This window comes from Apaloderma vittatum, unplaced genomic scaffold, assembly GCF_000703405.1.
Source record: "Apaloderma vittatum isolate BGI_N311 unplaced genomic scaffold, ASM70340v1 scaffold23274, whole genome shotgun sequence".
Taxonomy (NCBI): domain Eukaryota; kingdom Metazoa; phylum Chordata; class Aves; order Trogoniformes; family Trogonidae; genus Apaloderma; species Apaloderma vittatum.
Genome location: NW_009713592.1, coordinates 10,249 through 27,164, shown reverse-complemented (window position 1 = coordinate 27,164; position 16,916 = coordinate 10,249). Strand labels below are relative to the sequence as shown.

Below are 16,916 nucleotides of genomic sequence, written 5' to 3'. Positions count from 1 at the left end.
TAAGTGATTGGAATGTCTTCAATCTCCTATGTTCATTTGCCATATTGTGCCTGTGCATCTCTTGTGCTCTGAGGAACAGTACTGCTGCAGGATTGCTGAGATGTACAGGATAACCCACAGAGCTGAGGGCTCTGCGCTGGCTTCCTGCCCGGACCATTAAGCGACAGGGTCAGGTTCCCTTTTCCTTGCTTTACCTTTAGTGCCAAGCGCCTCATGTTTTCAGTTGCGTAATGGGCCACTTAGAGCAGGAGATGAGTCTGAATGAAGGCGAGGTCTTCGTTTTGTCACTGGAGAGCTCTTGGAGGAGCCACGGCTTTGAGAGCCTCTGTAGTAAAGAAAGCTTAAACCACACGCCTGTTTGCTGATGGTTTTCTGGCCACTGGCAGGGGCTCTGGCTTGGGAACTTCTGGACAAGACCAGAAGGCACAACTGCAAAGTGTCAAGGAAACCTGTGTGTTTGAGAGGCCAGCTTAGGCACTTTGGAGGTCAAGTAGCAGTTCTCGATGCATCCCCATCTGGGTATAATTCTTCGGTGTTTCAGACAAGTTTAAAAAAAAATCATGTGGAAAATTTGCATAAACTTACCTTCAGCTTAAGCAACCCAGTCGGAAACCGTGTCTTTGCATGCTCCACAGCAAGTTCTGTGTCTCAGTTCACAGCTTGGCATATGTGTAACAGACAAAGAAAAGTTCTCAACTTGACAAGGAGATGTTAGCAGTGTTACTAAACTTTCTAGTGAAAAGTGGATGCTGCTTCTTGCTCGGGACTGCCTTGTGCTCAGAACTGTGATGCCCTCTTTCACTGAACTCACTAGAAAGTGGGGTCAGCAGTACTCTGACCACAGAAATTGCCTTTAAGTTTGTAAGCACTAGGTTTGGTTTCTGGGCTTTTTGTTTGCTGCTTCTTAAATAGATCACTGTGCCCATACACTCATTTTTTTCGTAACAAGAGGGTGAGTTTTTTATAGTTGTTGAACTGTCTAACAGAACTGTCCCCTAGACAAAATACTTGCATCTCTATTTCTAATGGTAAACCTGAAAAACCCAACTTTTCAGGCTCATTAAATAACCACTGAAGTAAAAACATTGTAAATCAAGCAAGTGGTAGGAGTTCCACTTTGGTAGCGGAACAGGGGAACACTTTTGGTAAAAAGAATATCCCTACAATTCTGCTTTAAACCAAACCAAACATGCTTCGTGTTTGTCATTATTTCAGTCCTTGTCTTCACTGTGGAGTTTCTTTTCTCTCTCCGCCCCCCACTCTCCTTCACTGGGCTCCCTTCCTACTCGGGAATGGAGCTGTACATAACAATTTTTAGTTTTCACTCTATTTACGGCTTCTAGCACTAAAGACGGCGCGGTGGAATTCCCTGCAGCCACTGGCAAGTTTATCCCAGTGGCCTCCAGGGTGCAGAGCAGACAAAGGGACCCAGCTCAGCAATAAAAGGACCAGCTGCTCCTCTCCACTCCGTTTTTGTTCTGAGGCTCTGTCAGGCTGCCAAGAGCCTCACTGGTGATTCTGATAAGTTTAGAGTTGAGGTGCATACCAAATGCTCAAGTGGAAGAGCAAGAAAAGACTGGCAGGGAAGATAGCAGTGCAAAAGGAGATCTAGAAAGCCCAGAAACAGTGCCCTTAACCGTGCAGAGCTGCTAGATGGCTGCTGATCTGCTGTCTGGTGATTAAATATAGCATGACTTGAATTATACGCATTTCTTAATTATGAACTGTGTTTTAGGAATCCTCTCCTTACATGTTAGCTATTAAAATTTCTTCTTTCTTCCTTCAGTCCATCCCAAGATAATGTGGGGTTTTTTTGTTTTGGGGTTTTTTTTTAATAGCTTTTTGATGGGAACTCTGAATGCTACTTCTCAGATAAAAAATATGTTTGAGGGTGCAAAAATATAAGCTTTTTTTTTTTCTTGTGGATTTTGCTTCTTTTTTGGTAGAAATTACTTTTCCTTACTTTGCAGTGGAGAAATAGGTCCCATCATTCCTAATACATGGATGTGAAAATTGAGATATATGATTTGGTTGCCTTGGAGGTCAGTGAGGCAGCCGTGAAAACAAGCCTGCCTCCTGCACTAAGGCAGGACTTCGGTCATTAAGCATCCTTCAGATTTCCATACGAAAGGTTGGATTCTAATTCATGGGAGCACCTTCGTGGCTGATATTTGGAACCGTTTCCCTCCTTTTTAACTTGTGCCATGCACTTCTTGGGGGACCAAAAAAAAATACAGCTTTTTTTTTAGCTCCTTTTTGCTTGTCTTTATTCCATTCCTTTCTTTCTAGATTCTGATTATATTTTTGCTTCCTCTACTCTCAAAGTTGTTTCCTTTTCTATTTATAACTGCCCTCCTCATAATAGCATCAGATATCTCCCAGCAGTGAACTGGGATAGGATTAGTATATATGCAGGCTTTGTTCTTGTGCTTTTGTTACTTGCCTGTCGAGTTTCATGAGCAGAGGCAGCAAAGTTGGAAGTGGGCTTTTTTTTAAGACGAATCTTCCGAGAAGACAGTCAAAGAGGATACCTTGCATTTGGAGTAGATAAAGTTCACTATGGCTCACGCTTTCTGGGAGAGTAATTTCATCATTCTTCCAAACACTCACGTCCCAAAAGATCTGCTGTTGTTTCACATGGACAGACGAGCTTGGTCCTTGAGGTCTGTGCCCATAAACTGGGTATGTTTTTGAGGCATTTGAGGTTTGTGTTTCGCTGAGAGAGAAACCTGTGGTCAGGAAGCTGCTCCTGTAGCCACTTGTACCAGAGGTGACCAGAAAGGTAAGGGAGGGTGGGTTTAAGAGTTTTCAGTCTCACCCCTGTGTGTGTAGTGGGAGTTAAAGTAAATCCTGGGATGTGCAGTTCCTCCGCCCACATTATGTTCCCCCCCTTCCCTGCCTACCTTTTCCCACATGCACGTGTTGGGAATCACTGCTCAAGTTACATTTTTTTTTTTTGCCTACACAAGTGTGGATTATTAAGATTAATTTAAAAATAACTTTATGAATTTAATGTTAGGTAATGCAGAAGATCATAAATGGAACCACAGGGAGGATAAAAAGAGGAAGACAGTGGAAGACAAGACTAGTCAGAGAGATGGTAAATTTTAAATGTTACTTGTATTGATAAGAATTAGAAAGTATTGAATATATTATTAGGTTTACTTTCTGTTTTAACTTTTATAGTTTTGTAGCCAGTTCCTTACACAGGAGCTTGTGGTATTGAGCCAAAGGTATTGAATCCAAAGATTTGAACATAGGTCGTAAAACAGCAGCTTGAAGATTAAAATAAATAAATATTTTTTTTTGTTAATTTTCTGCAACCAGAGATAAAGAACTGTATTTTATTTTTATCTCTTTAAGATAGAAATCTGCATGTTCACAGAATCTTTATTTTCTCTCCCCCCTTCCTTTTAATGCTCCTGTTGGGGTTTTTTTTTTTTCAAGTAGGGGGGGATTGGGGGTTGTTGTTTTGGTTTTTTGGGGGTTTTTTTGAAAGTTTGCAGCATTGTACAACTGCATATCCTTTTTAGAAATACTAAAATAGAAAACCCTTCCCTGAACTCAATTAGCTATTGATAGATGAGTGCACAGATCTGTCAAACAACTTCATTTGCATTGTGGCAAGGCTTGGAGGGCTTAGCTGACAGAGGGGTATCCCACTGCGCCGTGTAGAGCTGCTCACACACAAAGGAAGAGGCCGTTTCTCCCTTCGAGTTAACAATATAAATGAGAAGGAATATGGATGGAAGAAAAAGGTGTTATTCTTACTTTACAAATTGGAATCTGAAACAGCAGGTGTCGTTTGGCATGTTTCTTTCAGCAGCAGGATGTGCTGAAGCAGGTTGTGGTTAGTAATTTATATATTTGTATTTTGCAACTGCAGCATTGCAGTGCAAGTATTTGGTGTGTTGTGCAATGAATTATGTTGGTGAACCAATCCAGACTAAAAATAACCACCAGAAAAAGGAACAACGCTCAAGCTGCTATTGTAAGCAAAAAAAAAAAATGCTTGCCAAACTATATATATATGCTTAAGATAAACTGTCTTTGCCAGAGTTGGAGTACAAGTCTGCAGCGAGACTGAAATGGGTTTCACATTAGAGTCTAGTGTCCTGACAGCCAGTCTTAATTTTCTTTTTACTGATTTTTTTTTTTAAAAAAACCCCCCACACTGCTAGGTGTACTGCAGTTCTACCAGAAGGACTGTGTTCTCAATCATTAGCAAGACTGAACTTGAGACATGAAACTTAAGGACAAAGTAATAAGGAATTTTGGGGAATCTGGATTTGTATTTGCAGTTCAGGAGTGGCTGCATTTTATTCATGAAGCCGTGTTGCCTGTTCATCTTCTGCCTTCTCCCGTCACCTCTCTTGTGCTGCTTGCTCCTAATGCAAATGTATGCAAGATTAGGCAAATCCTGGCAGCCGGTTGATGAGAAGGCAGAAAGGCCTTGCCAAGAGAGTAATTAGTCTCATTTTTGTTCTTTCATTTTATTTGTTATTCGATATTTTCCTATTCCCAAGGAGAAATCATTGGGCAGACAGCTGGGTCGTAGGCTGCTCCTGTGACCAGTGCAGCAGGCGAGGTGGCATTTAGCGCTGGAGTGTGTTGATGGGAGCTCACACACTGATCCTGCAGTTTGTAGAGCGGACTTCCCGCTTTTAGAAGGGCAAACTGTGGACACGTCTGTAGTGAACAGTACTGCTGTAGTGCCTCTCTTTAAACCTTCTTGCTCTAAACTGCAAGAAATGGCTTTCGACATTCATAAAGAAGTTCCCTTTCTGCTCAGCTGCAGTGGCACAGGGTGCTGTTTAGAACTTGTCGTTCCTCTAGCTCCTCCAACACCCCGTTTGCTTCTGGAATTCCCTGCTGCCCGCTCCCCTTCAGCGCTGCCCGCCCTGCACTGCTCTCCCTCGGTATTTGTGTGGTCACACTGATGGCCTGGATTGCCAACCAAACCTGTTTGAAAATACAATGTAATTCCTCCCTCCTAATGCACACACACACATACCCCTCACCCCCCATTCCCTCCGCCCCCCCCTTTTTATTTCTGGTTTAATTAGGATCCGAGGTCTCTCTTGGTTTGCCACTAGGTGTGTACTGCAGATTCAGGGGTGCTACATGGGTTATAAAATATTGAGAAAACAATTGTATTGCAACCAGACCAGTCACCCCGGTCTGGTTAACCACACAGATGCGCAGGTGGAGTGCAGGGCAGGAGTAGAGGCACTGAGGTGTGGGGAGAAGGCTGAAAGATTGCCTGCTGGGCTATACTGGGGCAAGTGCAGGTGACAAGAGCCCTTTAAGCTGATTTTTTTGCCAGTGAAATCTCTCTTTAATGCCAGGTACTTTCTTTAAATGTAAATATTTTGGAATTTCAAGATGTACATACAAGGGAAAATAAATTGGGAGTGTGGGTGGGATTTTTGTTTTTTGTTTTTCTTTTTAATCCTAAATAATCTTCATTTATACTTCATAAATTGAATGAAGTTGTTAGGTTTCCAGGTTGACATCTGAGTAAGACTTCTATATCTTGCTTATGTCCTGTGTTTGTGGAAGTTCTACGTTGAATTGGTACTGAAGAGTAAAATCTTACGGCTTCAGCAGGTTGGAAACTTAAGGAGGAAATATTGAAGAGATAAGCCCAAGTTTATAACAATACTATTCCAGTGTACTGTTGCTGCCTGTTTGAAAGTTGAAACCTTACCTCATAGTCTAGAATGACCTGGATGTTTGAAAAAGAAGTTTGACCATTCTGATTTTATTTTCTTTCTTTTAATCACCTCCTTTAACGGAAGATGCCAGTGATGGTGGACGGTCCTATAAAACAGTTTTGGATCGCTGGAGAGAGTCCCTTCTTTCTTCTACCAACTTGTCCCAAGTCTTCCTTCATCTGTCTACACTGGATCGAAGTGTCATCTGGTCCAAGTCCATCCTTAACGCTCGCTGTAAAGTGTGTCGGAAGAAAGGCGATGCAGAAAGCATGGTGCTGTGCGATGGCTGCGATCGAGGCTATCACACCTACTGTATCAGGCCCAAGTTGAAGGTATCTGAGGAAAAAGTGCTTCCTTTTCATGCAAAACTTGAGTTTTGTTCATACAACTTCATTGATTATTACTACTACTAATGCTTGCCTTTTTTTTCTTTTTTCTGCTGTTTCTAGGTCATTCCTGAAGGAGACTGGTTTTGTCCAGAGTGCCGACCAAAGCAACGCTCCAGGCGCCTCTCCTCCAGACAGAGACCTTCTGTGGAAAGTGAGGAAGAGACTGCTGAGCGACTAAGAGAAAGAGACGAAGAAGCAAACTACGATGAAATGGGACAAGGTGAGGAAGAGCGATATGAAGAAGAGCAAGATGAGGAGGATGAATTGCAAGAGGAAGAAGAGATAAGGTAAACAGACATCAGTTAAAGCCGTTTCCTACTTGAAATACCATCTTGATTATGAGGTGGAGTAATTCAATAAGCACATTCAGAAAAAAAATCTGGTCTGAAAAAGATGTTTGTTTAAATAATGGCAGATTGTTATGAATTTGGCTTTCTGATGGGTTTAATATTAACAAAATTAGATCCTCTGGACTTAGATTCACATTTCAGGATGAAAATTCCAGCCTTGGATGAGTGAGTGAGACATGGCCATCAGAGTTTCAGTACAGCTACTGTTTGAATATAAAGTGGAGAGTGTTTCAAACAGTAAAGGTGTTTTGGAAAAGACCTGGGAGGGTTTTTTTGTCCAGTTTTGAAGTTTGGGGGACTAGATGCATACAGTAGGTACTGAAACATTTGGGAAGACAAGGTCATGTATCAGAGGCTGTGTGGCACTGGGAGAACTTGCAGTAGCTGTTTAAAAAAACACACCAAAAAACAAACCCAAAAAACCATCCTCACACCAAGAAACCTCCCACTAAAACCAAACAAATCCATCCTTCCGTCCCCCAAACAACTAAATGATCCGGTGTAATAATTTCAGTCAAGTGATGGATTTGATACACGTGCCAGGAGCATAAAATCTGAAGCGTGTTGCAAAGGCTGCAGGGGTGATCAGAATTCTTAGCATTTCTTTAAAGTGTGTGCTCCATGTAATATTTAATTAAGAGACTTTCCAGCAGTGTTTAAGGTCATGGTAATTGGATGGCTGCATCAGTTTGACAGCCAGCTGCTTACCAGTCCAACCTCGAATGGTTGGGGTTTTTAAATGCTGAATTAGAAAACTGAGAGAGGAGAGAGGAATGGAATTCTGGGATAAATAAACATAACTGCTCACTTTTTATAGCCCATCAAAGCCAGGAAGACCCCAGGTCAAGTTTCCTTTAAAAATGAGAGCAGCCAAACTCAACAATCCGTTCTCAAGCCAGAACAGCCAGCGTCAGGCAAGATACGCTTCTCGGAGTCAGCAAAACCCACCTAAGCAAACCGAGTCTTCTAAAGTTACCAGAAGGGGGTTAAGAAAGGTGAGATCAGCCCCTCCATCAGAGACAAAGCCTTCTTTGAGACTTAATAGCCGGACCACTCGTCAGAGCCAAAGTTCCTTACAAGCAGATGTATTTGTGGAATTACTCAGTCCTCGAAGGAAACGACGAGGAAGAAAGAGTGCTGATAGCGCGCTGGAAAACAGCCCTTCCGAATCTCTCGGATTTAGAATCGTTGATGCCGGAGACTCGAGCGAACCGCTCAGGAATTATCCAAAGCTTTCTCCTCCTGCTACTGAACCCAAGAGAAGAGGCAGGAAACGACAATCTACAGGTGAGAGAAATGTGTTTGTCAGAATGAAAACCATGTTTGTTCCTTGCTGAAGTGTTTGTGTGGAGAGCAAGGAGACTAGAAGTGGTGGCTAAAGGGATTTTTACCACTTCCGGCAGGACAGTTCCCTTCTTTTGCAGTGACAGAAGTGAACCCTAAAAAGAAAAAAATCATCAGCCACCTAAAGAAAAAATACTTAATTTGCCAAGGACATTTATCATATCCATATTTGAAAATTTGTATTTGCAGACAATATGGAGCAATTATCAATAATGGGATAGAAAGTGTGAAAGTGATATTTATGCCTTAACCCACACAAACACAAATGTTTACTTACAGCTTTTGTGATTTTGTTTTATTAAAGAGTTAAAGCAGTGAAGAACAGAGATGTAGACAAGGTAGTGAATTTGGACGTACACATACAAAAAGGAACTGCTACCAGAAGAAAAATGCTGTCTGTCTGGTGTAGGGCTAACAGTGTCATTGATTGTTAAGCTCATACCAGGTATTTGATGGTAGAGAAACACTTGGAAAGCTACAATAACTTCTAAAAACAAAAAGGACCCAGTGTGAGACTGAAGAGTGTGAAAGAGCTTGCACTCCAAGTATGGCAGCCTTGTATTCTGCACATTTCTGTCCTTCACCACTGGGAGTTTCTGGGCTTATCCTCTAACCACCCTGCTGACTACTCTTGAAAGCAGATAAAACCGCTCTGAATAGAGGTTTTGTGGAAGTAAAAGTTATGAGCAGGAGGCTTATTCTGCTGTTCTCTAATAGGGCTTTTCTTTAAGTGTTTAACAAATTGTTTTAAAATTGAAATCGGTGAAAAAATCCTTTCCAAAATTAATGCGATGAAGGAGAATAGAAGAGGAACCCAGCTAAGTCCTGGTACTTAACATTTTGTGTGGCAAGAGAGACCTTTAGTGGTTAATAACAAGGCTGTAGTATAGTAAATGCCTCAAGCCGAACTACATGAGTTGTGCCCTTAAACTAGTTTCAGTACCCAGGGATAATGGTATTTCACTTCAAAAAAAGAAAAAAGAATATTTTACTTGTTCAGGTTTTTATTTTCATCTGGTGTGATGTTGTGTTTTTTTCCAGAATCATCTCCTCAAACCTCATTGAGCAGGAGAAGTTCAGGACGTCAAGGGGGAGTCCATGAACTCTCAGCTTTTGAACAACTCGTAGTGGAACTGGTACGACATGATGACAGCTGGCCTTTCATGAAACTGGTTTCCAAAATCCAGGTAACTGACAGAACTGTAGAGAGAATGATGATGCTTGAAAATCCTGTTTGCTGCCACTAAAACTTGGGATTTTATAGGACTGGCCTGAACTGGGGGATACAGTTAAGCAATGGGATTTAAGAGAATTCTGCGTTTCAGCTAAATTAGTTGTTGTTAGAAATATTTACAATTCACATGCTATTGGGAAGACTTTAAATAGGCTTGCCATCAGACATTTAAAAATGTGAAATGCTTTGATTTGGAAAAAATAAAATAAATAAACAGAGCACTGGACTGCTGAAGGTAATCTTATGGTCCTTAATTAGTTGAATTACCTTTGCATAAATTGAAGATTATTTTGAAAACAGACCTGTAATAAAACAACAAAGTAGGAACAACTTCACTCTGATCTTAACTACAATGCAGTAAAAAGATAATTTCTTAGCTCAGCTCTTAGTTTTCCTCTTGTTTGGATTGCCAGAAGCTTGATGGTAAAGTAGGTACGCAAAGCCAGCGCTGCTTTAGAGGTTTGTATTGCAGTAAGATTGTCCAAAGCACATCTGCTTCTCTGCTGGTGGGCGCTTGTAAGGCCCTGCTGGAACTGTCCTGCTCTAACCAAGGGCCCGGCCTCTCCAAGCCCTCTGCACGGACCTTCTCACAGGGTCTAGAGCTCGATGTTTAAGTGCTCTAATAAAATTATCAGCGATAGCTGTTAAATGAAGCCTGAATACACAGTCACAGATAGGTATCGGGCCAAAGAGAGTCTTGTACAAATATGAATGGAAGGTGTAGGTGTGGAGGAGAGAAATTTTGAATGAAATGAACTAGGCTCTGCGTGCTGGAGCACAGGAGTCACACTGGAAAGAGCAAGAATCTGGTGAACGCAAGGAAGCTGCTTAGGGAGAGATGGAGAATTCTACTTAATTTCGAACCTGAAAGGAAACTGCTAGAATTCACTGCATTCTGGTTTGCCTGAAACAATCGCTAAAGGATAGTCGCTGTTGTTTGGAAAGAGAAATTCATACCAGAGTCACCTAAATTTTCTTCGTCATGATAGAAAATTCGGTTTAAAGTTTTTGCTGCCTTTAAGACAATGTGAAGAATACGTTAAATGATGAGTGCACAGCGAGCCAGAAAGAGGGAATTGACCTCTGTTTTTAGTACTTATGTAGACAGCACTCCTAAAGGGAAAGAAATAAAAAATGTGTCAATCTAATTCTTTTTCTCTAGTAGTTCTTTCTTCAGGTTCATTTGCAGGTTGCACTAGGTAGTGTAAAATTACAGGCCATGGCTTTTGTCCCCCTGGCCCACGCTGTGAGGCAGTCACCCTCTGCTTGGTGCTTACTTGCAACTCACAATGCGTGGTGCAAACGATCAGCGCCCTTAAGGGTCAGGCAGTCCTTTTCCTCCTCGCTTTTATCAGTAAACACTGCTCTGAGAGGCTCTGTAGCTCTGCTTCTGGTGGACTGTGTCCTGCTGGCCACCAAAAGGGTCACTGCCTTCTCTTGGACAACTAAATAGAACCTCATGACTTCATTTCTCTTGCAAGACTGCAAGATGGTGAATAGTAGCGGAGTAAAAATGGTCATTACTCGTGATTAAGAAACTTTTAATGTTGCAGCGTGTTACAGGAAAATGAAAATTTTTAAAATCTTGGAATTAATTTTTGCGCTTGATGGATGGGAATAGCTGCAATGCTATAATGCTTATCTGCTCGTGCAATTCCCTTACAGTTGTTCACAGGATGGTTAGGATTAGATTATTTATTGAATTGCTGGCTAATGTTTGTGGTGGTCTCTACTTTAATGTTATAAAATACAGAAAAGCAATACCTAGAAACTTAATATTCTGTTCAGGAAATGGAGGTGGTTGCTTGGGACTACTCTGTTTATTTAAAAGCAAACGCCAAAATGCTTTCTGTGAATGTGTTACTGGCTTAATTTTTTACATAGGTAGAACTTTAAGCTTCAGTTTGTTTGACTCTGAATCATTCTTTTTTTTTTTTAAAGGTACCAGACTACTATGATATCATCAAAAAACCTATTGCCTTAAATATAATCCGTGAAAAAGTGAATAAATGTGAATATAAGTTAGCATGTAAGTATTATTTATTGAAAGAAGAGGTAGCGTTCTCTCTCTTTAAAATAAGTTATTGTCCTAAAATAAAGCTGTGTCCAAGAATTAGAAAGCTGAAATGGCATTTAGTTTGAGGGGTTTTGGTGGTTTTTGTTTTGTTGTTTTTGGTTGGTTGGGTTGGGGTTTTTTTGGGGGAAGGGAGGTTATTGTTTTTTGTGCTCTTTTTTTTTTTAAAGAGCATTTACTAATATTTATTTAATAAGATTTGTTGAATATAATTCTTTTACTACTGAAATAAACGATGTACAGACAGATAAGCAGCTAAGAAACTGCTGGAAACTTCTCAAGCCTTTGATGTCAGTGAGGGACACTGATTAAATATTAAAAAAAGGTACTGTTAGGGCTTGACTGTATTTCCTTTATTGATAGTCAGAGAAATTAAAGAATGTTTCCATGGCACTTCACTAACATAATGATAAAAACTTGCCACGTAAGTAAAGACATTGTTGTGTTGCAGCTCTGTGTAGGATCAGTGTACCAATTCCGAGGTGTCCTGGTGCGCTCTGATGACTCAAGGCACGCTCAATTTAATTCATTTCCTTTTTGTTTACTAGCGGAATTCATCGAAGACGTTGAACTGATGTTTTCGAACTGCTTTGAATACAACCCTCGCAACACAAGTGAAGCAAAAGCTGGAACTAGACTTCAAGCTTTCTTCCACATTCAGGCTCAAAAGCTTGGACTTCCGATCGCATGTGGTAACGTGGACCACACCGCTCCCGCGGCAAAGAAGTCACGAATCTAACCTCTGCCTTCCAAAGGATTTTTTGAGGGAATCTTATTTTCATTAAAATGAAATGTTAAATCACGCAGTCGTTTGTCATACCTGTATAAAGCAATAACAACTGTTTAACCACCTTGAAGTGTGGCCTGCACTATATTCTCAATGTAATATTAAGCACTCAGGAGAACGTAGGAAAGATTACCTTTGCTACAGTTTTATTCAGTGTCTGATAATTTTGATAGATGTACTGGATACAGTACTGGTTTACAGAGGTTTTGTACATTTTTAATACATTCATGTGTGTCCAAATATCTTCCAGGAGTACATTGTTTTTTTCCTGCACCAAATGACCTTGTTTCATCCTCTAGATTTTGTAGGAGCTGTGGTATTGAGGGCTTTATCAACTCAGATAAAATCTTCTGCTGTAGCACAGCTGAAGAAGCTGTGTGTATGTTTAAAACTTGTTTGAGCGTATCCTCTCAACACTACACATGAATGAGTACAACTGCATATCTTTTAAGTACTGTACCAGTGCTGGCTGGAGGTATTCAGTCTGAGTTTATTAAGTAGATATTTATTTAGCATTCAAAGTAATTTGTGAATTTGTTTTGTATTTATAAAATTTTTACTTGGGGATTTAAAAAAAAAAAAAAAAGAGTCCCATAACTTTTTTAAATTTTTTTTTCTGGGGTTTGGTTGTTTTGTTTTTGGTTTTGTTTTGTTTTGTGGGGTTTTTCTTTTTGTTTATTCCCCTCTGACTTGATGATCAATCAATGAATACTTTCCTGTGGCCCCGGCAGTTCTTCTAGCAATGAGTAAATTTACAGGACTGTACTATAAGTTTCTACGTACAACTTTGGAAGTGTACAAATAAAATGACACATTTTTCAAAGTATTTTGAACTTCTGGCATTTCGTTTTGGGTTATACTGCTACCCAGTCTTCCTCATTAACTTACTAGGACAAGTTGCAGCAGAATTTATTATCAATGTGAGTACCCCAACCAGCATCTTCAGCAGCTGCAGCCAGTGTGATACCTGGTCTCCAAGTGATGCGAATGTTCATCAGTACATAAGGAGTAAGAAAAATATAAGTCGTACAGTTCTTTAATTAGGATCTTTAACAGTGCAAAACCTCGTAGCTTGTTTAGGTGACCAGCAGCTTCTTTAAAGGATCCTTACTAGAATGGAAGTAAAACTATCTTGATAGCTTTAATTTTGGTATTTAGTAATTTAAATGTATTAAACTCAGCTACGGACCTGAGCACGCACTTGCCAGGTAGTTGTGGGTTTTCGTAGCTGCTGTCGTGCTTACCTTGCCTCAGGGGTGGCAAGAATGGGTGTGGCCTTGAGCCTAGGGAATGGATGGCGACGGATAGGAGACCGATCAGTTTGAAGTGTTGGATTTTGTTGTTTGTTTTTCTTAAAATAATCTGAGAACAGTGGGAGATATTGTTCAGAAATATCTGTTAGTACTTCAGTGTTTCTATATGAGCTTTCGCTTGTTCAGAACTGACATCTCCGGTCCAGATCAAAAGCACATTTCTTGTTCCCACCACAAGAATGCTAAATTCTGTGAAGAACATGATCAGCAGAGGACTGCTCTGCAGTGTGTAGGTTGTACTTGATATCCTTGCATCTGTCTAGTCCCAGGAGGATGTGAACATCCCAACTAGCAGGTTGCACAAACACTTGTGCAAGATTTTGTCCACATGAATAGGTCTCATTGACTTAAATGTGAATACTTTTTTGGGGGGGAGGGAAGTAGGCACAGTGAGCTGAACAAATCCATCTGTGGCAGATGCAATTTAAATTGTTATTGTCCTCAACCTACTCCCAGCTGTTCATTCCTATGGTCTTTCTCAAAGGTTATTTTCTTTAATAGCTTCTCCTCAGCAACACAACTATAATTTTGAGTTTGGGTAGAGCAGGTGGGACTAGTTTAGCCCAAATCTCTGCTTGTGAGGGTGGTGTTTGTATGCTTGTGCTCTGAGCTAAGTTACCCATTTGTCATTAAGTTTGCGAGCATAAGGCCTTACTTAAACACACTGAAGGTGAAATACGGAGAAATGACCCCTTCTCTTTCTTTTTATATATATATATACACAGTATGTGTGATGCAGATCTGGCTGTCCTTGGCTTTTAGTGGTGCTCACAGGGCATATTGCCTCTGTTCCTGGCAATAGACTGCTTGTACTTTCACTGCAGCTTTTTCAAAGTTCAGCTGTGCTTTTTCTGAGCTATGTCAAGATGTCTTTTTATGGCTGATTGTTTCCCCTTTGGTAAAGGGAGAATTGCTTTGTACCTCCCTCCTTGTCATAGGGGCTGAGAAACTCATGTTCCTCGTCCGCCTCCCCCCCCCCCCCCAACAACCCTGTGCCTTGCCGTGATCGGCTGTCCCACGTGCTGTCACCACCAGGGTGAGGGACATGCGGTATCTGCAGAGGGCTCCAAGCCAAAGTTTCATGAAGGTGCAGAAGTGGATAGGGGCAACGGCTTCATCTCGGGTTCAGAGGCCCTGACTAATCAGGCTGTACCAGACTCTTCAGGAAAACAAGCAGCAGGCTTCCCTGAGCTCCCAAGTCCAGCATCTCCAAGCAGCATTTTGAGAAGATTCAGTAGTGAAATTAGTCTCTCCCTTCTTGGTAACTCTTAAAGTATCTTAGCCCTGGCAGGTATCCAGAGACTGCTGTACCAGCTGTTTTTCCTGCTGTGCAAATTCTGCCCCTGTCATTCTTGTAAAGGCCAGGAATTACTGAGTAACCACCCCAGGCAATTTCTTCTGATGCTTTTTGTCCACAACTCCTTCATAACCATGGTGCCAGTTCCTTTGAGGGAACTGGGCTCCAACCCGAAAGATTCTCCCTTCCAGGAAATCTCAGTGTTTCCTCAAAAACAACTTGTTGACTACCTGGCCACCACGGGCTGCCAAAAATGCAGAAGACAAATCCCTGCAGTGGCTGCTGTTACTGGAAGCTGCCCTTCCTACCCAGGCAGGACGAGGTCAGGAGGCGGAGGCCTGTTCAAATGCTGGAGGTAGCCTTGTGTGGTGCTTGCACTGATTCTGGCTGTTCATGCTGAGGTGCCAGCCAGCAGCACTGGTCTAGCGGAGTTGTGCCAGGTCCCTTCACCTGCGTTAGGAGGCCAGATGCTGGAAAGCTTGAGTGGCTTTGTTCTGGCACACCGTGTGGCAGATACGAGCCAGCACTTCTTTGTGAGGGCTCTAGCGGGGACCATCACCCCTGCACCCAGTGTTGGATGGCTTTTGTGGGAAGGGTAAAGGAGAGAGCACATAAATGTTAGTATTAACAGTAAATAAGAGCATTAGAAACCAGTAAGAAGCAGCCCGAAACCAGCCTGAACTTACCTGTATAACTATAGCGAGGCAGAAATTGCCAGACCCTGAACAGCCCAACTTGCTGCAGTCACCAGGTGCCCCACGACCAGCCGTGTCTGAAATTATCACAGCCCCAAAGGGGAGATTCTGCTACGGATGTGTGCAGGGAGCAGATCTCTGGGGACACCAGATCACGCCGGAGTCCTGCCCAACATCATGTTGCTGACGGACTGTCCTTTAGGATTTAGATTACATGTACAGTTTATGATTCTTGAATCATTGATGTCACCACTGAATTAAACCTTAATCTTGTTCTTCTAGGTTTCTTCTGTTTGTATTCAAGTAAATAATATCTAACACTGGTCATGTTGCCTAGAATGGATCTCTGTCATAACTGATTACAACAATTCCAGCCTACATTTCTTGAGGCACCAAGGACTATTTCTGCACTGCAAGAGCCTTCTCACTTGAAGAAACCTGCCAACGTCCCGATGACTGCAGGTGGTTTTCTGTGTGGCATTTGGCTCCCCTGCTGTAATGCCAGATCTCTCCCCTGCATGGCTAAACTGCTGCCTTGATCTTTGCAGCAGTGACTTCTTGGTCTCGTTCTGCAGAGGTGCTCCTTGTGCTTCACCCGGCTTGCTTCTGAGATTTCTCAGCCTGCTACCATCGGACCAAGTGATGTCTTCTTCCTCCCACCCTTCATCAGCAACCTTCTTCCCTTAACTTGGTTCGTCCTTAAACAACCCTTTTATTAAATCTTTGCCTTTAAGTGCTCGACTGTATATCTGTCCAGCCTTGGGCCTGTATAATGACTCCCCTCTTGGAGAATCTCCAGTGACCACTGATAAGAGAGTTTTCCATTTTGGGACGCTCAGGTTTGAAGATGCTTGGATTAAGTCTAAAGCAAAAGGTAAAATGACTTGTGCTGTAAATCAAAAGGATTACAAAGATGGGTAAGTAAAGCCATCACCTTCTTTCCCCATTTCTTTCCTAAGAGGGATGCTGAAGTAGCACCATCCCTAAAACATGGATTTGTGGACGTATATGTGTACACATATGCATAGTTGTGTGTTTTTAACTGCTGTAAGTCACTTCCTATTAATATAATTGTTATCAGTCATTAATGTTGTACTTCTCTGTCTTTAAAATTTCATCTCCAGTACCTGGGCAAGTGCTGGTAAAGCTGTGATCTCCTCAGACCACGACTGGTGCTGGAGGCAAAGCCTGGCTTCCTCTTGGCCTCCCCCTCCCAGCATCATCCCCTCGCCTGAGCTTCAGTGACAACGTGCAGCTGGGTCTGCATTTAAGTTTGGTGGTTTTAAGCAACCAGACAAATCTGGGGTAACACCCCACAGTCAGCCATGCCCTCGCAGCTGCATTCAGACAAGCAGATACTTTTCCAAACCAATGCTTTTCAATATTTAGGGTGCGTTAAAATGATAAGCATCTGTATGAACTACACCTGATGTGTTAATGGCAGAAAGCCACAGGCTGCATATGTTTCCCAAAAGTGCACTGAGGCCAACTTTGGGTTTGTTTCTCTACTGTAATACATCAATTTCCTGGGTTTGTAGTGCTTTTTTTTCTGGAAAATTGCTGAAACTAATTTTAGACTATTTTGGTTTTAGGTGCAACTCCACCTTTAAAACTTTTTAGGTGTGAAAAAAAGAAGAAAAATTGTTTTCTGGGCCTCCAAACACAGGATCGTATCAGGCATTGCCTTGCCAGTGTCCCTAGGTATGGCAGGGAGCG

General features: G+C 41.8%; 1 protein-coding gene across 1 annotated transcript in view; it reads left to right on the top strand.

The window, feature by feature from the left end:
* The window catches only part of BAZ1A (bromodomain adjacent to zinc finger domain, 1A), a gene marked incomplete at its 5' end in the record, with an annotated part of 42,485 nt that extends 29,769 nt beyond the window's left edge, over positions 1–12,716 (top strand). Inside the window, 7 exons of the mRNA XM_009868437.1 lie at positions 5,802–6,049; positions 6,167–6,393; positions 7,274–7,743; positions 8,842–8,987; positions 10,976–11,063; positions 11,657–12,541; positions 12,575–12,716. Coding sequence (XP_009866739.1) covers positions 5,802–6,049; positions 6,167–6,393; positions 7,274–7,743; positions 8,842–8,987; positions 10,976–11,063; positions 11,657–11,847 — 1,370 coding nt within the window. The remainder of the gene's footprint in view (positions 1–5,801; positions 6,050–6,166; positions 6,394–7,273; positions 7,744–8,841; positions 8,988–10,975; positions 11,064–11,656; positions 12,542–12,574) is intronic.
* Positions 12,717–16,916: the final 4,200 nt, after the last annotated feature.